Source organism: Schistocerca nitens, chromosome 8, assembly GCF_023898315.1.
Source record: "Schistocerca nitens isolate TAMUIC-IGC-003100 chromosome 8, iqSchNite1.1, whole genome shotgun sequence".
Classification (NCBI taxonomy): domain Eukaryota; kingdom Metazoa; phylum Arthropoda; class Insecta; order Orthoptera; family Acrididae; genus Schistocerca; species Schistocerca nitens.
Window position 1 is genome coordinate 21,981,817 of NC_064621.1, and position 19,491 is coordinate 22,001,307.

At 39.3% G+C, this 19,491-nt stretch overlaps 1 protein-coding gene across 1 annotated transcript in view; it reads right to left on the minus strand.

The window, feature by feature from the left end:
• LOC126198609 (uncharacterized) overlaps positions 1–12,948 on the minus strand; it is an 82,301-nt gene extending 69,353 nt beyond the window's left edge. Inside the window, exons 1-5 of the mRNA XM_049935062.1 lie at positions 12,742–12,948; positions 12,169–12,310; positions 11,887–12,055; positions 2,124–2,333; positions 1,819–2,010 (exon numbers count right to left, since the gene is read on the minus strand). Of these exons, the coding sequence (XP_049791019.1) occupies positions 1,819–2,010; positions 2,124–2,333; positions 11,887–12,055; positions 12,169–12,310; positions 12,742–12,807 (779 nt within the window). The 5' untranslated portion in view covers positions 12,808–12,948. The remainder of the gene's footprint in view (positions 1–1,818; positions 2,011–2,123; positions 2,334–11,886; positions 12,056–12,168; positions 12,311–12,741) is intronic.
• Between the last annotated feature and the right edge of the window lie 6,543 nt (positions 12,949–19,491).

The following is a 19,491-nucleotide window of genomic DNA, read 5'->3' on the forward strand; positions in this document are numbered from 1 at the left end:
ATGTGTCCATGTTAATAAATGACGCTGCAATATCTGTTCAACCCAGAACTCTGCTGGCATTGACGTCCAGCATAATGATTAACTGGCTGGGAGTTCCAAAGGCTGTGCTCCACACTACTTTGTTGCTGTGAACTGGTGCATTGTATTCAGGCATTCCCATCTAGTGGCCCTCCCAGATAGGAGCCATATTCTTTTCTTCAGCTACAAGTATGGCATACAGGATTCTGGCAGGGATGGCATTTATGGCTATGCTTGTTATGACTGCCTGGACATGATATGCATGATGTCACACAAATGTATTTACTATGAAATTTGTCCATTTTCGATGTTGTGGAGAAATAGCAGCTAGCTGAAGCCTTGAGATAGGGAGTTTAAAAATGCTAGCATGTAACGAAACATAAAAAAGTTGTTCTACATGGTCCAATGAATGTCAAGCCATGGACAACAATTGTGTAATATAAGGTATCTTAGAAGATTTCAGTCCATAGACAAGTAAGGGTGATACAGGTTACTGGTTCCTTTAGCACACACAGTCCCATAATGCAATAACTGTCCGGGAATTTTTTGAAGCAAACTGTTTGACTAATCACACCTGTCAGACACAGCAATTTTTAATTATTATTTACAACATCGGAAAAAATCACTTTTAGAGGTAGTTACTTCACTCAAGTCTCTACATCTACGAAACTGTGACAATCACAATGAACATAAATGCAGAACACACCTCTGAAAAAGATATTAAGGAGCGACATGTGTGTAAACATGAGTCAGATCCTATATATGTTCAATATAAGCAATGCTTCCATAAATTTTATGATTATCTTTTCCATAGCAAAAGTCTTAATGTGTATCAGTATGTCCTGCAATTTTAAAACAGCCTTAATAAGAGTCTCGGGTCTCAGTTTTACCTGCAAGACAAGGTTAACATAGTCATCTTTCCTACACCAATTTTATATGCAGCAATCTCAATGCATTCTGAAACGTGGCAAAATCCTATCATTGGATTGATAAATTTATACTATTAACGGTCAATGTACCAACTTCATCTGAGCCCCAGCAATCTTGTGAGAAATCTCCACAGAGAGAAAACAGAGTAACAGTTTTAAAGTCAGACTTCACATTTCAACGAAAGAAACACAGTTTATTTACTCAAATTAAGCCTCACTAAATCAATCTCTTCCATCAACAACTCCTCCAGCTAGTTAATACAAGGCCATATGCTATCACAATGGCTCTGCCAACTAATCATGTGTCACAGCACATGCTCTCAAAATACTGAAATGACCTAATGAAACGCCACATCTTCAAACAGAAATGAACTTGCAATTCCTTATAAGCTATCTGTACTGGAGGTATAAGTATATCAATCAATATGTCAGGCTACAGATATAAGTAACACCTGTAATCACCACATGTTCCCCAAATGGACCAATGGCTCTCTACTCACACCAAGGAGGGCTGCTGACCCATTAGCTGCCAACTGTATATGAAAGAAAGAATCTCTAGCTCATGTGGTATGGGAACTCTGTGAATGCTGGCTCTTGCTTTGCTGACAGCAAAGATTCCTTCCTTCATGTCAGACCCACGTGAATGTAAATATCATTATTCCAATCAAAATCAGATAATTACACCACCTAACACTTGTCTTTACCAGCAATTATGTATCACACTATGTATATAAAAATATGTATAGCAAAAAAGCAGTTTTTAATCACTTGTTGGGAATAACAATTACATTGGAGTAGCCTATCTAGTGATAACAAATGCAACAAAGATTCATGATTCATCTGTGATATTATGTTATTAAATGATACACACATTTCAGCATTTGGATGAGATGTGGATACCATCTGTGGGAAGTCAATGATAACTGGTTTGTCATCTTCACATAACATAATGTTGAACTCATTAAAATCTCCATGAATCACACCATGACTCCCAAGCTTGACAATCAAATTCATTAATTCGTCATACAGAGCTTCAACATCCTTGACCTCATGAACCTGACACCTGAAAAAATAATGCAAAGAAACAGTCAAAAACAGTTCTTGATAAATTTTACAGCTTTACTTCTGTTAGCACAAAAACAATACAGACGGTAATCTCAGATAGTTGGTGCTTACAGGGGATGCCCATCTACAAGCTCCATAACAACACAGTGCCTGTTGAAATCTACTGGTTTAGGAACAGGCAGACCTCTGTCTCTCAGAGCTTTCATGTATGCAAATTCCTTTGTGGCGGAAATACGAGAAAGATAAAGCCACGAGGCAGTTCTTCGATGTTGGTGATAGTCTCTCTTCTCCTTCAGGTTACGGAAACACGTACGCCCAAGCCTGAGAAATAAGGTATATTTAAAGGTAAGAGCTGTCTCAATAAAATTACAAGCGACATCAAATAATGTATATAATAAAATATAACATACAACTAATTCATTTCGCTGAATTACCTATGACACACAAACTGCAAGAACAATTGTTTCCATGCATTAATTTCTTTCACCAAAACTCTCTGGAAAGGGCAGCCTTCACAGAAGTTCTTAAGACTGACAGATAAACGTAGGCTTTACTGCTGGTGATTTCATTATAAGACTACCACATCAGTAAAAAATAATAAATATAACAGAGGGAAACATTCCACATGGGAAAAATATATCTAAAAACAAAGATGATGTGACTTATCAAAGGAAAGCGCTGGCATGTCGATAGACACACAAACAAACACAAACATACACACAGACTCTGAATGTGGCTCTCCAGCAGGGATACGACTTCCTCAAATCCTGCCCTGAAATGAGATCCATCCTTCATGAAATCCTCCCCACTCCACCAAGAGTGTTTTTCCGCCGTCCACCTAACCTTCGTAACCTCTTAGTTCATCCCTATGAAATCCCCAAACCACCTTCCCTACCCTCTGGCTGCTACCCTTGTAAGCGCCCCCGGTGTAAAACCTGTCCCATGCACTCTCCCACCACCACCTACTCCTGTCCTGTAACCCGGAAGGTGTACACGATCAAAGGCAGAGCCACATGTGAAAGCACCCACGTGATTTACCAACTGACCTGCCTACACTGTGAAGCTGTCTATGTGGGAATGACCAACAACAAACTGTCCATTCGCATGAATGGACACAGGCAAACAGTGTTTGTCGGTAATGAGCATCACCCTGTGGCTAAACATGCCTTGATGTACGACCAGCACATCTTGGCACAGTGTTACACCGTCCGGGTTATCTGGATACTTCCCACTAACACCAACCTGTCAGAACTCCAGAGATGGGAACTTGCCCTTCAGTATATCCTCTCTTCTCGTTATCCGCCAGGCCTCAACCTCCGCTAATTTCAAGTTGCCGCCGCTCATACCTCACCTGTCTTTCAACAACATCTTTGCCTCTGTACTTCTGCCTCGACTGACATCTCTGCCGAATCTCTTTGCCTTTACAAATGTCTGCTTGTGTCTGTGTATGTGTGGTTGGATATGGGTGTGTGTGTGTGTGTGTGTGTGTGAGTGTATACCTGTCCTTTTTTCCCCCTAAGGTAAGTCTTTCCGCTCCCGGGATTGGAATGACTCCTTACCCTCTCCCTTAAAACCCACATCCTTTCATCTTTCCCTCTCCTTCCCTCTTTCCTGATGAAGCAACCGTCAGTTGCGAAAGCTTGAAATTTTGTGTGTGTGTGTGTGTGTGTGTGTGTGTGTGTGTGTGTGTGTGTGTGTGTGTGTGTGTGTTTGTGTGTTTTTTTTATTGTGTCTATCTACCAGCGCTTTCCCGTTTGGTAAGTCATGGAATCTTTGTTTTAATATATTTTTCCCATGTGGAACGTTTCTTTCTACTATATATACTGAATTTTTCCTTATTTACAAAATATGAAAATTTCCCAGCAGTTGTGCTAACAATGCTTAATGCGACTGGAGAAATTGGAAACAAGAATTCAGAATATTCTAAGACTGTGAAATCTGTATGAATGTTTATCTGTTGTGAGGTGGATGTATAGAACAGCCAGAGCATGTTATTAAACCATATGATGTCACATTATGACTAACTTTATTATTCTCAATTTAACCAACAACCATTTTAAAAAAAGTATACTATTAAGTTTCCATTATTAGTTATTAAATGACATTCTAACTGTTGTAATCTGTTGTGACCGTGACCGTTCCAATTGCGGGGTGGCCGAGAAAGCGCAGCGGGACCAAAAGGAGAGCAGCTTGCGAACAAACAAACGAATGGAAAGGACGAACACGAAACGATGGAGAGAGACCTTACGACAACAACATGCAAGAAACAATGGAGTGACAGAGGCAACCAAATGAATCCAAGATGCCCACTAGTAATGAAAACAAAGAACGATAAACACACTGTCTGTTGTCGAGACGATGTGTCAAGACTCACGCACCGATTAGACTCGCTGGCTGAGCGAGAGGCAGGAGCTTAAATACTCTATCGGGGGCGCTGCTATTGGGCGTTGGAACCACGTGTTCCATTGTGATGCCCTCACACTAATGCAGGCCAGGACGCACGCACTGCCACCGCTTACAGCGCGATGGTGCAGAGACCTCTAGTCGTCGTCAATGTCCATGACGTCTGGCAGAGATTCAAATTCCGCGGCACGCGGTACCAGACTGACTTTTCATGTTTCATTAATATGCATTCTCAATTGTGCATATTGCAATCTGTTCGTTCATGATAGGTGAATGATTAATGTCCTACTGAAATACAGAAGCCATTCTAAAAGTGCTATTACTCGGTGTTCATCCTTTTTTTAATATCAACTTACCAGAGAAATTGACAAAAGTTACAGAAAATAGAGGGATTCTCTGATTCCTTTGATACACTTCCAGTTGAAATGGCTTCAGCAGATGTGTGTTTACCATATCAACACACAACAGCATATGAGTATCTGATAGCTTAGCAACTATCTTTGATTTTTGATTTTCACTATATATTTTCCTTTGATGGTGAAGTTGGTGACACTCTTTGAGTAGTATCATTCCTTTCTGTAGTGAATGTCGTCGCTGTGTTAATGTTCTCCGTATCTTTCATGTAATATCTGATATTTGTGGACACAGTAGCAGAAGCTCGATCTCACATTACAGCCCAATTGTTCGACAACAATCGCGTGGCTCGAGCATCCTTAAATACTGCTTCTCTGTGTCAATTTCTATTGTTTACCACAGGCAGTGTGCCACGCCGAACCGTCTGGAAAGCGTCAGTGACTTCCTAGTTGTCGTTAACTGGGTTGCAATACGTCTGCAGGCTGTGTTACACATTGGCGACAAGTGGTGTCTGTTATCATCATATTGTTGCAAAGTCTCTGACTATGCAGCCCCTTTGCCGACTGTGACGGACTTGGTAGTATTCTGGTTGTGTTGTGGTAGTCTGCAATACCTGCTTATAACTTTATCCCTTTACAGCAAGGCAGTGTTCCTAAGGAAGAGGTCTGCACTCCAAGGGAAGAGATTGGCTGCAGTTACCACCTACCCTACACCACTTGGAGATCCTTAATAGATTAAAAATGGAAGTCTCAGTGCAGAACAAACTTTATCACATGGTAGTTTGAGGAAGACATTACATGCAGCTCCAGCCACCTAATAACCTATTAATGTGACAAAACAGGGACAAAGTTAATCTTTTGGTATCATAATAGAACTGTGATCAGTTGAATATATTTAATCTTTGTGATCTAGGACCCAAGACTGCAGTGCGAAGTCTTTTTGGGAGCTGTTACGAGTTGCCATTACACATACTTCAAGATTCCTTGATGGCACTGAACATCATCGGAAGCCAATTTGTTATGTGGCATTTTTGAAAATTTGATGACTTCTGCTCACTCCCACCAGTTAGGGATATTCAGCGACTTTACAAATGACAACGGTATAGATCTTATGGCAAATGGAAACTGATTGCTATAGCTTTTTTTGTACACCTGACACAATGTACTACCAGAACATGCCAGGCACAAAGTTTTTATACACCTCGTACATCTTACTACCACAACATGTCAGGCACATCCAGAAGTGTAAGAGTACCACAGGTGTGATAAAACAGTTAAGTCAGTGGTAAGTACACTTCCCACAGTCCACAAAAATAAATATTAATTTTGTTTTAAGTATACTTTCCATGCCATGTGGAAAAATTACTTTGGAAATACAACATGTTTTGGTGTTGTGTGTACTTCTCACAGCTCCTGAAAGGTACAAGACGTTAATGACAATTATGAGCAACATTTCACAACAAACAGAAACTAGCATCTCAATAACATCAACTTCCAACATTGGCATTTTAACAATAAAAATGGAGTGGCTTTACTGCTTTGTAAGTAAGTCACCATGAGCTCCAGGGACATCTCTTCAGTGAACACAGAGTATTTCTGACTTCAATAGTGTAGTCAACTGACAACGTCAATCAAAAATCAATGCAAAAAGCATACAATGTCAAATGTTATACTGCAGCAAAAGATCTTGCTGAGAACCTGAGAATATTCTGCTCCTACGTAAAATTGCAATGTGAGTTGAAGACTTATATCCTGCCATTTGTTGGCTAATCTGGTGTGGCAATATGGGATGGCAAAAGGAAAGCTGAGGTTTTAAATTTCGGATTTAAGAAATCACTCATGCAGGAGGTCATAGAAATACAGGGCTATTACAAATGATTGAAGCGATTTCATAAATTCACTGTAGCTCCATTCATTGACATATGGTCACAACACACTACAGATACGTAGAAAAACTCATAAAGTTTTGTTTGGCTGAAGCCGCTCTTCAGGTTTCTGCCGCCAGAGCGCTCGAGAGCGCAGTGAGACAAAATGGCGACAGGAGCCGAGAAAGCGTATGTCGTGCTTGAAATGCACTCACATCAGTCAGTCATAACAGTGCAACGACACTTCAGGACGAAGTTCAACAAAGATCCACCAACTGCTAATTCCATTCGGCGATGGTATGGGCAGTTTAAAGCTTCTGGATGCCTCTGTAAGGGGAAATCAACGGGTCGGCCTGCAGTGAGCGAAGAAACGGTTGAACGCGTGCGGGCAAGTTTCACGCGTAGCCCGCGGAAGTCGACGAATAAAGCAAGCAGGGAGCTAAACATACCACAGCCGACGGTTTGGAAAATCTTACGGAAAAGGCTAAAGCAGAAGCCTTACCGTTTACAATTGCTACAAGCCCTGACACCCGATGACAAAGTCAAACGCTTCGAATTTTCGGCGCGGTTGCAACAGCTCATGGAAGAGGATGCGTTCAGTGCGAAACTTGTTTTCAGTGATGAAGCAACATTTTTTCTTAATGGTGAAGTGAACAGACACAATGTGCGAATCTGGGCGGTAGAGAATCCTCACGCATTCATGCAGCAAATTCGCAATTCACCAAAAGTTAACGTGTTTTGTGCAGTCTCACGGTTTAAAGTTTACGGCCCCTTTTTCTTCTGCGAAAAAAAAAGTTACAGGACACGTGTATCTGGACATGCTGGAAAATTGGCTCATGCCACAACTGGAGACCGACAGCACCGACTTCATATTTCAACAGGATGGTGCTTCACCGCACTTCCATCATGATTTTCGGCATTTCTTAAACAGGAGATTGGAAAACCGATGGATCGGTCGTGGTGGAGATCATGATCAGCAATTCATGTCATGGCCTCCACGCTCTCCCGACTTAACCCCATACGATTTCTTTCTGTGGGGTTCTGTGAAAGATTCAGTGTTTAAACCTCCTCTACCAAGAAACGTGCCAGAACTGCGAGCTCGCATCAACGATGCTTTCGAACTCATTGATGGGGACATGCTGCGCCGAGTGTGGGAGGAATTTGATTATCGGCTTGATGTCTGCCGAATCACTAAAGGGGCACATATCGAACATTTGTGAATACCTAAAAAAACTTTTTGAGTTTTTGTATGTGTGTGCAAAGCATTGTGAAAATATCTCAAATAATAAAGTTATTGTAGAGCTGTGAAATCGCTTCAATCATTTGTAATAACCCTGTATATCATTGTTTGACACTCGCACAGATTGCAGTATGGGAGATACAGCAATAGGCATCCCTGGTGTGGATAAGCAACTGGAAGAGTTGAAAAGAAATTTACTGGCAGGTCCAGATGGAATCCTAATTTGGTTTCACAAAGAGTACTCTACGGCATTGGTCCCTAACTTAGCTTTTGTTTATCGTGAATCTCTCATGCAACAATAAAGTCCCAAGCGATTGGAATAGAGCATGGATAACTTGCACATAAGAAGGATAAAAGAACATGCAATGAGGGTACTACACAAAGTAATGGATTTAACGGCGATGAAAATTGTATGCCACGCGTATTTCATAACAGTTATATGGAATAATTTTTTGGGGTGCTGAGAAGACAAACCTCGTTTCAATCTTTTAAAAAAAAAAAAGAAAAAAAAGAAAAAAAAGAAGAAAAAAAAGAGCAATGACAGGAACTAATAGTAGACATTCATGCAAACCACTATTCGAAAGTCTGGACTTCATGACAATCCCATCTTCATATATGAAATACTTCTCTTTGAACAGAAAAACTCGCATCTGTTTGAAGAAAATACATTCACACATGTCTATGAAACTAGACATAAATTGAAATACATGCTACCTTGTCACAGACACACATTATATGAAAATGCTCCATATTACATGGCTCTGAAGATCAGAAATAAGATAAGGTCAATATTTGGGGAATCCACATTGGAGACCATTGGCACATACCTAAAAAGCAAATGTTATAGTTTAGAAGAATTTATAAATAGGAATAGGGAGTAAGGATACAAGTACAAACGGTATACTTTTGAAGCCATATAGATACAAAGTACACACGTTCACTGTATATTCATGTTTATATATAGAATTATAGTTTGAATGGCTGTTTGTATTCCGTTCAGGACATCCATACTTCATATAGGTGTGTGAAGTCTATGGTAATAATTCGATGAGTTACAAAAATATTTTAAATATAATGTATTTTTATTATAATAAGCAATGTATGTATTACGCCTTTCTGGTAGTATATAAAATACTGTAACAACTTAGGTTAAAGACTGACAAGTCACCAATGTTCTCAATCGAATGATTGTATAAAAACATGTTATGTGACAATAAAGTATCTTATCTTAAGTACCATCCAGAGAGTTCAGAGAACTTAAATTTGAGGCTGACTGCAGGACAACTCCGCTGGCACCAATGTACATTTTGTGCAAGGACCACAAAGATATTAGGGCTCACACGGAAGCATTTAGACGGTCGTTTTTTCTTGCTCTGTGAGTGGAATAGGAAGGGGAACAACTGGTAGTGGTACAAGGTACCCCTGCCACACACGATGTGTTGTCTTGCGGAAAATGAACATAGATTTAGATATCGCAGTAAAGAGCGCCATACAATCACCATTTCATGCTGCCTGTCCACGTTTTCCAGATGTTGCCTGGCCTTTACATGGGAGTATAATATGAACATGATGTTGGTATTATAGCAGCACATGGGACTGGACAGACATGGCTGCACTTTACTGTGGAGGAAGCCTTCTTTCATATATTTCAGCAATACAATATGGTATGAACACAGCCATTTTCTTGAGCTCACTGTTTAGCCATATGCTTGAGCACACTATTTGCTCCATTACCTCCTTACTTCTGGAACATTATGTAGCTCACACTCTGATAATACCTTTACTGAAATTAAGTATGCTGCACATTCTGATAACATCAGATAACCCGCCAAACTTATCTTATTTTTAAAGTTTCTGCTCACTTGGATGTTTGTAATTCACTGATATGTCTTGTCATAGTGTGTAATGACTAAACATTAAATGGTGGAAGCTACAGACATGTGCCCCTCTCTCTTTCACTATTACAAACACATTTTGGTATAAATGTGCTCTCTTACTGAAACACTTATAATCAGAAGTTTTACTTGTTCTGGAGGGGTGACCACCGCAGCCGAATTAAGTTTGTTAGTCCAACCAAACCACCAAAGAGCATCCCCCCCTCCTTCCGCCTACGGAGATAAATATTCACACAGCATGAGCCTGACTTTGGGGTAAGCTTCGAACAGGTGTGTGGAAGGTTCCCTGCTGGTTGCCCACTAACCTCAACAACCACAAAGACAATAACAATCACTAAGTTTCTTATTCAAAAAATGCCACACGTTATGAAACCAGTTACACATTAGCAGACTTTAGTTGGCCCAAATTATAGCTGAGAATAATACATTCTACTTACCACTGAAAGTAGCTGCTTTTTATGGTTTTGATGCCTTTACTGTATGGAGAAAATCTACAAGCAATTTTTTTAAGCATAGTTGCACAAAATCTACATTATAAAGTTGTTGATTGAAATGTGGTATCCCCCCCCCCCCAACACAAAAAAAAATCTTGGTTGTTGTGAAAGACAACTATAGTCAATGGAAGCATCCAATTCCACCCGTCTGCTCTGACCCATGACGTAACAGTGTTGTTGTGTGTGGTGACATCACTGTTGCACCGAGTTTTTGAGTTGGTTGCATTTGAGGATGTCGTCTTGTATTAGAGCGTACACTCTGGTTGTCGATGTGGACATGCTGAGTTTAACATGTGGTACTGGGTTCATTTGGGTTTTGGTTGTCATCGTGTTAACGTGGTTTTGAGTTTAGGTAGTTAGTTCGATAACGTGGGTTGTGGAGGAGTAGCCCAGGGAAATGCGAAAGGCCCATTCTTATTCTCTGTACACATAAACGTCCTGACTGACATGCTAAGCAGCAATCAGTGGCTGTTTGCTGATGATACAGTGGTGTACCAGAGGGTGTCGTTGAATGACAGTAGGATGATACAAAATAACTTAGGAAAAATTTCTAACGGTATGATGAATGGCAGTTTGCTCTAAATTTGGAAACATTTAAATTAATGCACATGAGTAAGAACAATCCCATAACATGGGTGTTATGGTTCCTGACATACAGTTTCTGCAGATGTTCGGACCGATTGCTGAAAATTTTGGTGTCACATTTATGGCAACAACATGACGTTGACGAGAGTTCTAGCGGCTCAGACCAGGAACATGTATATGCGGCATTGTCAGCATGTGCACGTGTGTGTGTGTGTGTGTGTGTGTGTGTGTGAGAGAGAGAGAGAGAGAGAGAGAGAGAGAGAGATCAATAACTGCGGCTGAGGTATATAGATCAAGGGAAATGTCCAATTGCTGTGGTTTAATTGGTGTACCAGACAGATATAATTTAAATTGTTTTTTTAATAGGGAGGTGTTTTTTCTTGTTTTATATTTAGCTTGTCCGCATACTAAAAGCCTAATTTTCCACATACGTCCTGTTGGTTTCATTTCATGTTTAGAGTGGGACGTTATTATGTCGTTTTTATTTTTGTCCGCATTTGATGGCATGTGCATGTAATGATGCCATTGTCTTCATTTTGTGTACATTGGCAGTAAGCATTTTCACCTTACTGATCATATAATGAGTCAAAAACAGAATTGGACACTTCCGTAAGGCACACAGCCCGAAGTCTAGGTTAGGTTGGAAAGTAGCAATTTGGTTGAGAGATTGGGAAGCCAATGAATGTGAAAGTAGAAAATCTGGTTGTGGTAAGAAATTGACTGGTAGCAAAGCCTAATGTTCACATCTGTGCCATATTTAAAAATGCAAGAAGTGTCCAATGTGTAACGTTTACCAGCTGTTTGATATGTACACTGCTGATGTGTTGACACAAAATCCATATGTACAATTTGTGACTCATGTATACTGTCAAATGGAGACCTCTTCTGCTCGTTACATACAGCACCAGTGTTTTAATTTGTTTTGGGCTACTGCCATGTGTAATTTGCAAACACGATGGGGATACAATAGCAAATACTCTTAACATATCTCCACTAGCACATAATTTAAAGCTAGGGATAGTAATATACATTTAATTACCTGTGTAGTTTCAAACACAATGGATTTCCTTCCTCATCAGCAACAACATAAATATTCGATTCCTTGCCTACTCCTATCTGGTTGCCAAACGATGATATTACATTCTTCATAGTCAAGGCCTTGAGTGCCAAATAATCATACCCAGAATTTGTTAACCTGTATCCGTCATCTGCAAATCCAACATTACAGACGTCAGTATCGAAGTCAGATAAATAACTTCACGGAAGAACGATGTCTAACAGCTAATATAATCAGCTTAACACAAAAGAAATTTTTACATACATCGTTTTCCTCTCTCATAGCTGAGCAGTCTATGTTTACACAAATCCTTGAGCACTTTGTGAACGCCACCATGCTGCAAGTTAGCGATTGAGGCTGCAAGAGGTGCAGGAACCAGTTCATGATTCTTCATTCCCATTTCAATCTGCGAACAAAATAATATACTGTCAGGGCAAGCCCGATACATTGTTTTTTAAAAAAATTTTACATGGCTGAAAGTATCATTTATCATAATCTAAAATTATTCTTTATGTCTATGTGTTCTAAATCTGCATGTTACAACAAACATATTCAACACCTGTCGTCCTTCACATCTCTGAGACACTGCATAAGTGTTTCAGACGCCTAATTCCTTCCCTCCTGCTCCATGCCTCTGACACTATACAATGAATATCCGGCATTGAGAATGTATCTAAATTATAAAAGGTTATTAGGACAGTGTGTTTTTCTACGAAATGTTCGACGAAAATAAGTCACTTTATCGATTAAAAAAACAAAAGCTTTTGAGATCAACAACTTCACTTTCTCAAAATCATGTGGTTTATCACAGGTAACGCAACAAAGTGTCAAACTTACTGCAGTTAGAACACGGAAATCTTCCTTTGTGAGATACCGCAAAATGGAAACATTTAGTTTTCCCATGATGTTTTTCTCAATGTATCACGTGCTACGTTTACAACAAATTAACCTCGAACATACATTTCTCTTCCGCCCCTATGCTCAGTGCTTACACACCAGCGACCACAGTCACCACAGAAGCGTCTCGCGGGCCCCGAGGAATCATGACGTCACATCATGACATGACGTCGTCTCTCACGCTAGCCAAATATCGCTGGTAGTTTCCGAAACGCGGATATTCTTTGAACATAACATGATAATTAGTGATGGGCTACACTGCGATTTTCCGATATCAGTGATTTCTGTGAATGCTACTTTTCAGTATCTGTTATTCTTAACTGCGATTTGTCGCAGTTACGAGTCGCAGTTAAGGAACATAGGTCGTGTATCCCTCCGCCACTGCTATTTCTGCGATTTCTGCTACTTCCGCGATTTCTGCTACTTCTGTGACTTCTGCGATTTCTGCTACTTCTGCGATTTCTGTGACTTCTGCTACTTCTGCGATTTCTGTGACTCCTGCGATTTCTGCGACCTACTACTGTATGAAAAAGTTACATCTGTCAACACGGAAAATTGCATCGCAACAAACCTGTCATTGGCAAGTATGTTTTACGTTTTTTCTTCCGTTGGCTTTAATTTTGTATTAAAGAAACAACTGTGAAAATATTAATAGTGTAATTAATATGTAAGTAGCCGTACAGTACCGTAATAGTCTTTAGAAAATGAATTCTAACATATTGTTATGTTCACAGGTACCTGAACTACATTTCAGTCACTCAGTAAAGTGATAACTAAAAATATCATTGTCAACAGATCTGAAGAAATTACCACTGCGTCTTTAGACCGTTTTCGTCAGACGAGAGGTTAGTTTCTAAGGGTTTCGATGGACTTAATTACTTCAGTGAGATCGTTCTTGCAAATGTGATATTCATTATAGCAAATATTAGCAATCTACTCTGTCAATTATATTTCTAGTAATTAATGACAGCAAAAATTGTTTAATAATCCTTGTGTTTTTGCAGACACAGTTCTGACTCTGATTACTGGTTGCTGTACGTATCTACCCACATCAAGGCTGTTGGGAGAGACTCGTGAAGATTCAAGACAGCTCTTAGAGGATTTGCAGTTTAAAAGTGAAACAGTTGTGAAATAAGTGTGTGAATGATTAAACTGTGTTTTATTGAAGTTGTTGTGCGATTTTAAAGGAATAATAAATGTCAAATACAGTGAGTGAATAATAAAAATCTCATTTTCCACATGTTAAGCCGTCCTATACCCATAATTTTCCGCCACTTACTTATTGGTAAACACTTGTTGGAGAGTGACATGCCGACCCCCCCCCCCCGCCCCCTTTCTCCCCAATCTTGGTGTGACACTGACCTGTAACATATCCCGAAGTCTACAATATGCATTTTGAGGCTGTTGATATGAAAGTGAGAAGTACAGATCTTCCAGTTAAATCAGGAATAGCTTAAGTGCATTACTTGAAAGTAACACAGGAAAAGCTTACTTATGTAGGTGGTAGTAGTGTCGGCAAAAAGTTCTTGTGTGTGAAGTTGCCATGTAGAACACCAGGTGTAAAACTTTTCTCCCGAGTCTTGAACTGTGTCGGAACAAAAGTGAGGCATTCATATGACTGTTTTCATTTCTCTACACTTATACAGATGTCTGAGTTCTGCTGTGTTAACATTGCAAAGTCCTGTAGGCATGTGGAGTATTAACCAAAACTGTCATATTGGAAGCAGAATCAAACACATTTGTTACGTTACTTGATATTTTCAGGAGAAAATGGCAATGTTGCTTCTTCTTAATATAATACATTCAGAGTCACAGCAGTATTTGACCAACCATAACTGATGCTGAATGTGCATGTCATCATATAATATGAAAGGCTTATTTCAATAGTGGCACAAGTCCATTACCTCCACTTTTCTGTCTATAATGCTTCTGAAATTAGTGATCCAAACAAACATAAATAAAGGTTCATCTCTAGCAAGAAGCCATATGCTTGAATATTTCTGGTATCTCAACTGCAGATTTTTCAGCGCTCATTTAACTTTACGACTCTATATCTCAAAATTAACAAAAATGGACTTGTACCACTATTGAAATAAGCCCTTCATATGCACACACAGCACATCGATCTCGTGAGGCACAAGGCTCTCATAACGAAGTACGTACGTCGGTCAACAGATGACACTAGGAAAAGTATGTTAACTGCGCTTTTTAGTTGCTACTTGCGACTCTTAGTTGCGATTTGTCACAGAAATCGCAGTTTGACTCGGTAGCGAATAGCGTAGTATGAACTTTGCTCAACAGATGGCAGTGCTAACTGCGCTTTTTAGTTGCTACTTGCGACTCTTAGTTGCGACTTGTCACGGAAATCGCAGTTAGACTCCATAGCGTACCGCAGAGATGGGCGTAGTACGAACTTTGACCCACAGACGGCACTGTTAACCGCGCTTTCTAGTTGCTACTTGCGACTCTTAGTTGCGACTTGTCACGGAAATCGCAGTTAGACTCCATAGCGTACCGCAGAGATAGACGTAGTACGAACTTTGGCCTACAGATGGCACTGTTGACCGCGCTTTTTAGTTGCTACTTGCGACTCTTAGTTGCGACTTGTCACGGAAATCGCAGTTAGACTCCATAGCGTACCGCAGAGATGGACGTAGTACGAACTTCGGCCAACAGATGCCACTGTTAACCGCGCTTTTTAGTTGCTACTTGCGACTCTTAGTTGCGACTTGTCACTGAAATCGCAGAAAGCAGTGCTAAATTCGACCAACAGATGGCTCACGTCTTTGAATGTGAAATACTACTTGCGACTGCTAACTGTGACTGAAATCGCAGTTAGATTTTGTAAAGTTGCTACTGTGATATCTGTGACTTCTCAGTCACTGCGATTTCTAACAGATACGCGATTTCCTGCCCACCACTAATGCTAATGCATTGTGGATGTGTGTGTATAATGGCGGGTTTTGTGATTTGTGTGCGTTAAAGCTTTTCAATCACGGAAAAAAATTGATAATACTTGCTGCAAAAGCAGATGTTTGCAGAGGAGAAAGGATAGTTTATATTCCAGATAATGGATGGTAAGTAACTTCCGTTAGTAATCTTATAATGCTCAAGAAAAGTAAAGTGTATGGTAAATCTACAGAAATTTCATTCTTTGTGCCTATAGTATTCTGATGCATTATGTTACCCAGTAAAGTTTCTTTCAATTCATCTATGTGGATTATTTGTGGTAATGGCGTATTCTCATAACAAATGGCTTCGGTATTTAAGTTGCAATCATCGTAACTTTTTCCTGATCAAAAAGTGTGTAGTAACTCTATTCTAACGTCAGTAACCTGCACATTTGAAAACTTTTGAATGTTCAAAATTACATCATTCATCATAGTCAGTATTTTTTTTACAGTAAAATAGGTATGAATTGCAATGACTGAATCCAGATTTGTCAGTGATGTAATCTGTTTTTGTAATGGATGTTTCAGTTTCTGAAGTGAAAATCCAAAGAAGAGAAGACAGCGAGAAGTAGCTTTTTGTCTGTTTCATGGTTTATAGGCCTACTGGGGAAACTCGCCATGTAAAAAGAAGAGTAACGCATCAAGCTTGGTACCTCTATGGTGATGTGGAAATCCGAGCGTTGTTAATAAAGAAATTAATTCAGTGTGTGTGTGTGTGTTTTGATTCCTTTATCATGTTGCTTATAGTAGACCAAATTTAATTAAAATACCCAGGTGATAATTTCAACATAAATTGGACTATGTGCATAGCTGTTCTAATGGCTTTGCTGCTTGTCAGAGGCAAAGTATGAATATTTACCATCCTCTGACATGTGCGTTCACTAGTCATTTATGACAAAAGAAATCACTGACTGAAAGCATAATTTGCTTGGTAGACCTAATTGGAAATGACCTTTTTAATTATAATTTTACGTTTTTAGATTATAGTACTCCCTGAGAGATTATCTTCTGCATTTCTTGACCCTGACATGACTAGTAATGGATGTTTCACCACCAGGTTAGGCATACAGCATTAGGTGTCCTGCTCTGCTGTGAGCAGCATGGTAGTCAATGTGTTAAGCAGGCATTTAGGAACTTTGAATGTGAAGTATATGCATCTGTACAGTTGTGGCTAAAAGAACAGCTAGAATGCTAATTACTGTTTCAGGAATTATCCTTTACACAGTTAAATATGTATCTAAAAATGAATTCATGAATAACTTTGTAGTCATTTAATCGTTTGGTTTTGTAAGACATTTAAATAAAAATACTGCACACCCAAAAATAGTCTGGAAATGGCAAAGAATATCAAATATAAGTAAATATTTTTCCTGAGTAAGATAAGTGTAAAATTGCTGACACCTGGTTGTTACCATATCACTGCTGGCCCCAGCAGAGCAGTCTGCTGTGACCACCGGCACATTCGTGCCAGCCAACGGGTTAATACACAAAACAGGGCAGTGCAAGACTTGGTCCGTAATTCTCATTGGTTGAAGCAACTAAAATCAAATTTCTGAGGTGTGCTGGAACTGTGTTATTGGTATATTCCCCAGCATGATTTAAAATTTTTGCATTGAAATGGCACTGACAGTGCGTAATATATTTTGCAACTGAGAATAGATACTAAAAAATTTATGTGGGAATATATTTCAAGAAACCCTTTCATACCAAACCTGACAATTATATTGATACACAAGTAAACCACCTGAATGGCACACTGGGTTATACAAGCATTAGCTGTAGGTGTAGAATAGGTAATTTACACAGAAAACTTTTCATACAAATCTTATTGTAAAGCACACTAAAGTTAAGGGAAAGGTGCAATGCCTAGATGAGATAAACTTGGACATGCAAGAACTGGTTTTACTCAGATATATGGAAAATTAACTGTAGTATTATATGACATACAACACATCTGAGGTGCAAATTTGTGGAGAGGAGAGATTGCATTTAACCTGTTGTGTACGGTGCACATTTTGTTACCGTGCTGGGATGATGTCATCCAGATTTCAAAATTAGTGGTCTAGTAATGAAACTCTCATCAGTTTTAATATTTAAAAATAAACATGCCTGAAAAAGGAAGCTAAATTAGGACTTTCAATTAAATTGCAAAAATGTTCTTGTTTTGCACATTCACTGTGGATGACACTTAAAAGCATGGTGTTAGTAGCTCTTATTGACCTTTGTGTCAGCCACAGTGAACATGTTGAAGGTTTTAAAGTAACAAAGTAGTTGTTGAAATTGAGATATTAATGGATGACAGCAGGAAACAGCAATGAAATAATGTGAATTACTTAAACCAGGAATTAAACAAGTCTACATAGCTTTGAACACAGCCAAAAAATAGTTGGTTCAAATGGCTCTGAGCACTATGGGATTTAACTTCTGAGTTCATCAGTCCCCTAGAACTTAGAACTACGTAAACCTAACAAACCTAAGGACATCACACACACATCCATGCCCAAGGCAGGATTCGAACCTGCGACCGTAGTGGTCGCGCGGTTCCAGACTGTAGCGCCTAGAACCGATCGGCCACCGCGGACGGCGAACACAGTCATTTCACACTTCTTATTCACTGCATATTTGTGTGCTATAACTAATACAGCAACCTTTTATTTTCTCATCTTTGATCTGGAATACGTGTCACATCTTACTTGTTTTCCTAGAGCAACTCTAGGTTTACAAGATCCAAATTTCAGAATTCTGGTAATTGCTAGTCCTACCTCATGCTGAAAGTGTGGGTTGATAGCTGTCTCTTCAGATATGATCTCATCAACTGCCATTTCAGAAACTTGAAGCAAAAATGAGATTATTCAATTTTCTGTCAGTGATGAATATATCACTAATGTATAGGTATATTCATGATGGTATAGAACAGTGCAGAGCCATCTTCTGCTGGGTAGACTAAACTGTGCACTTCACATCCAGTGCATCAATTTCTTCATAGGTAGTATCATAGTACACTACTATCTCAGACTTGATTGTAGCGATGCTCAATGAAACAGCATTATGCCTTGAAGACACTAAACTAACAGCCTTCTTAAGTTTTTGAATGAAGGATATAAGAAGTAATATATCCAAAAACAATTAAGTTTTACATTTTGCTGTCAGGAACTCTTTTGGAATCTTTCCTTTTATTATTATTTTGTACATCTGTGGTCTTTTTGTTTCCTCTTCCCAGTTTGACAGGCACATCTGATTTGCTTAATGGGGATATTTATGGTTACAAAAAATAAATAAATAAATATGTGGATACAATGCAACCTGCAAACCAAGATCATCCTCCAAACCTTTACGAGCCTAGGAAATAAGCACAATGATTTGGACATAGTAGTGGGAATTAGTGAAGTTCGGTGGCAGGAGGAACAAGACTTCTGGTCAGGTGACCACAGGGTTACAAACACAAAGTCAAATAGGGGTAATGCAGGAGTAGGTTTAATAATGAATAGGAAAATAGGAACGCGGGTAAGCTACTACAAAACAGCTTAGTGAACGCATTATTGTGGCCAAGATAGATACGATTCCCACACCTACTACAATAGCCCATGACTACTAGAGTAGTAAAAGTTTATATGCCAACTAGCTCTGCAGATGACGAAGAAATTGAAGAAATGTATGATGAAATAAAAGAAATTATTCAGATAGTGAAGGGAGACGAAAATTTAATAGTCATGGGTGACTGGAATTCGAGTGTAGGAAA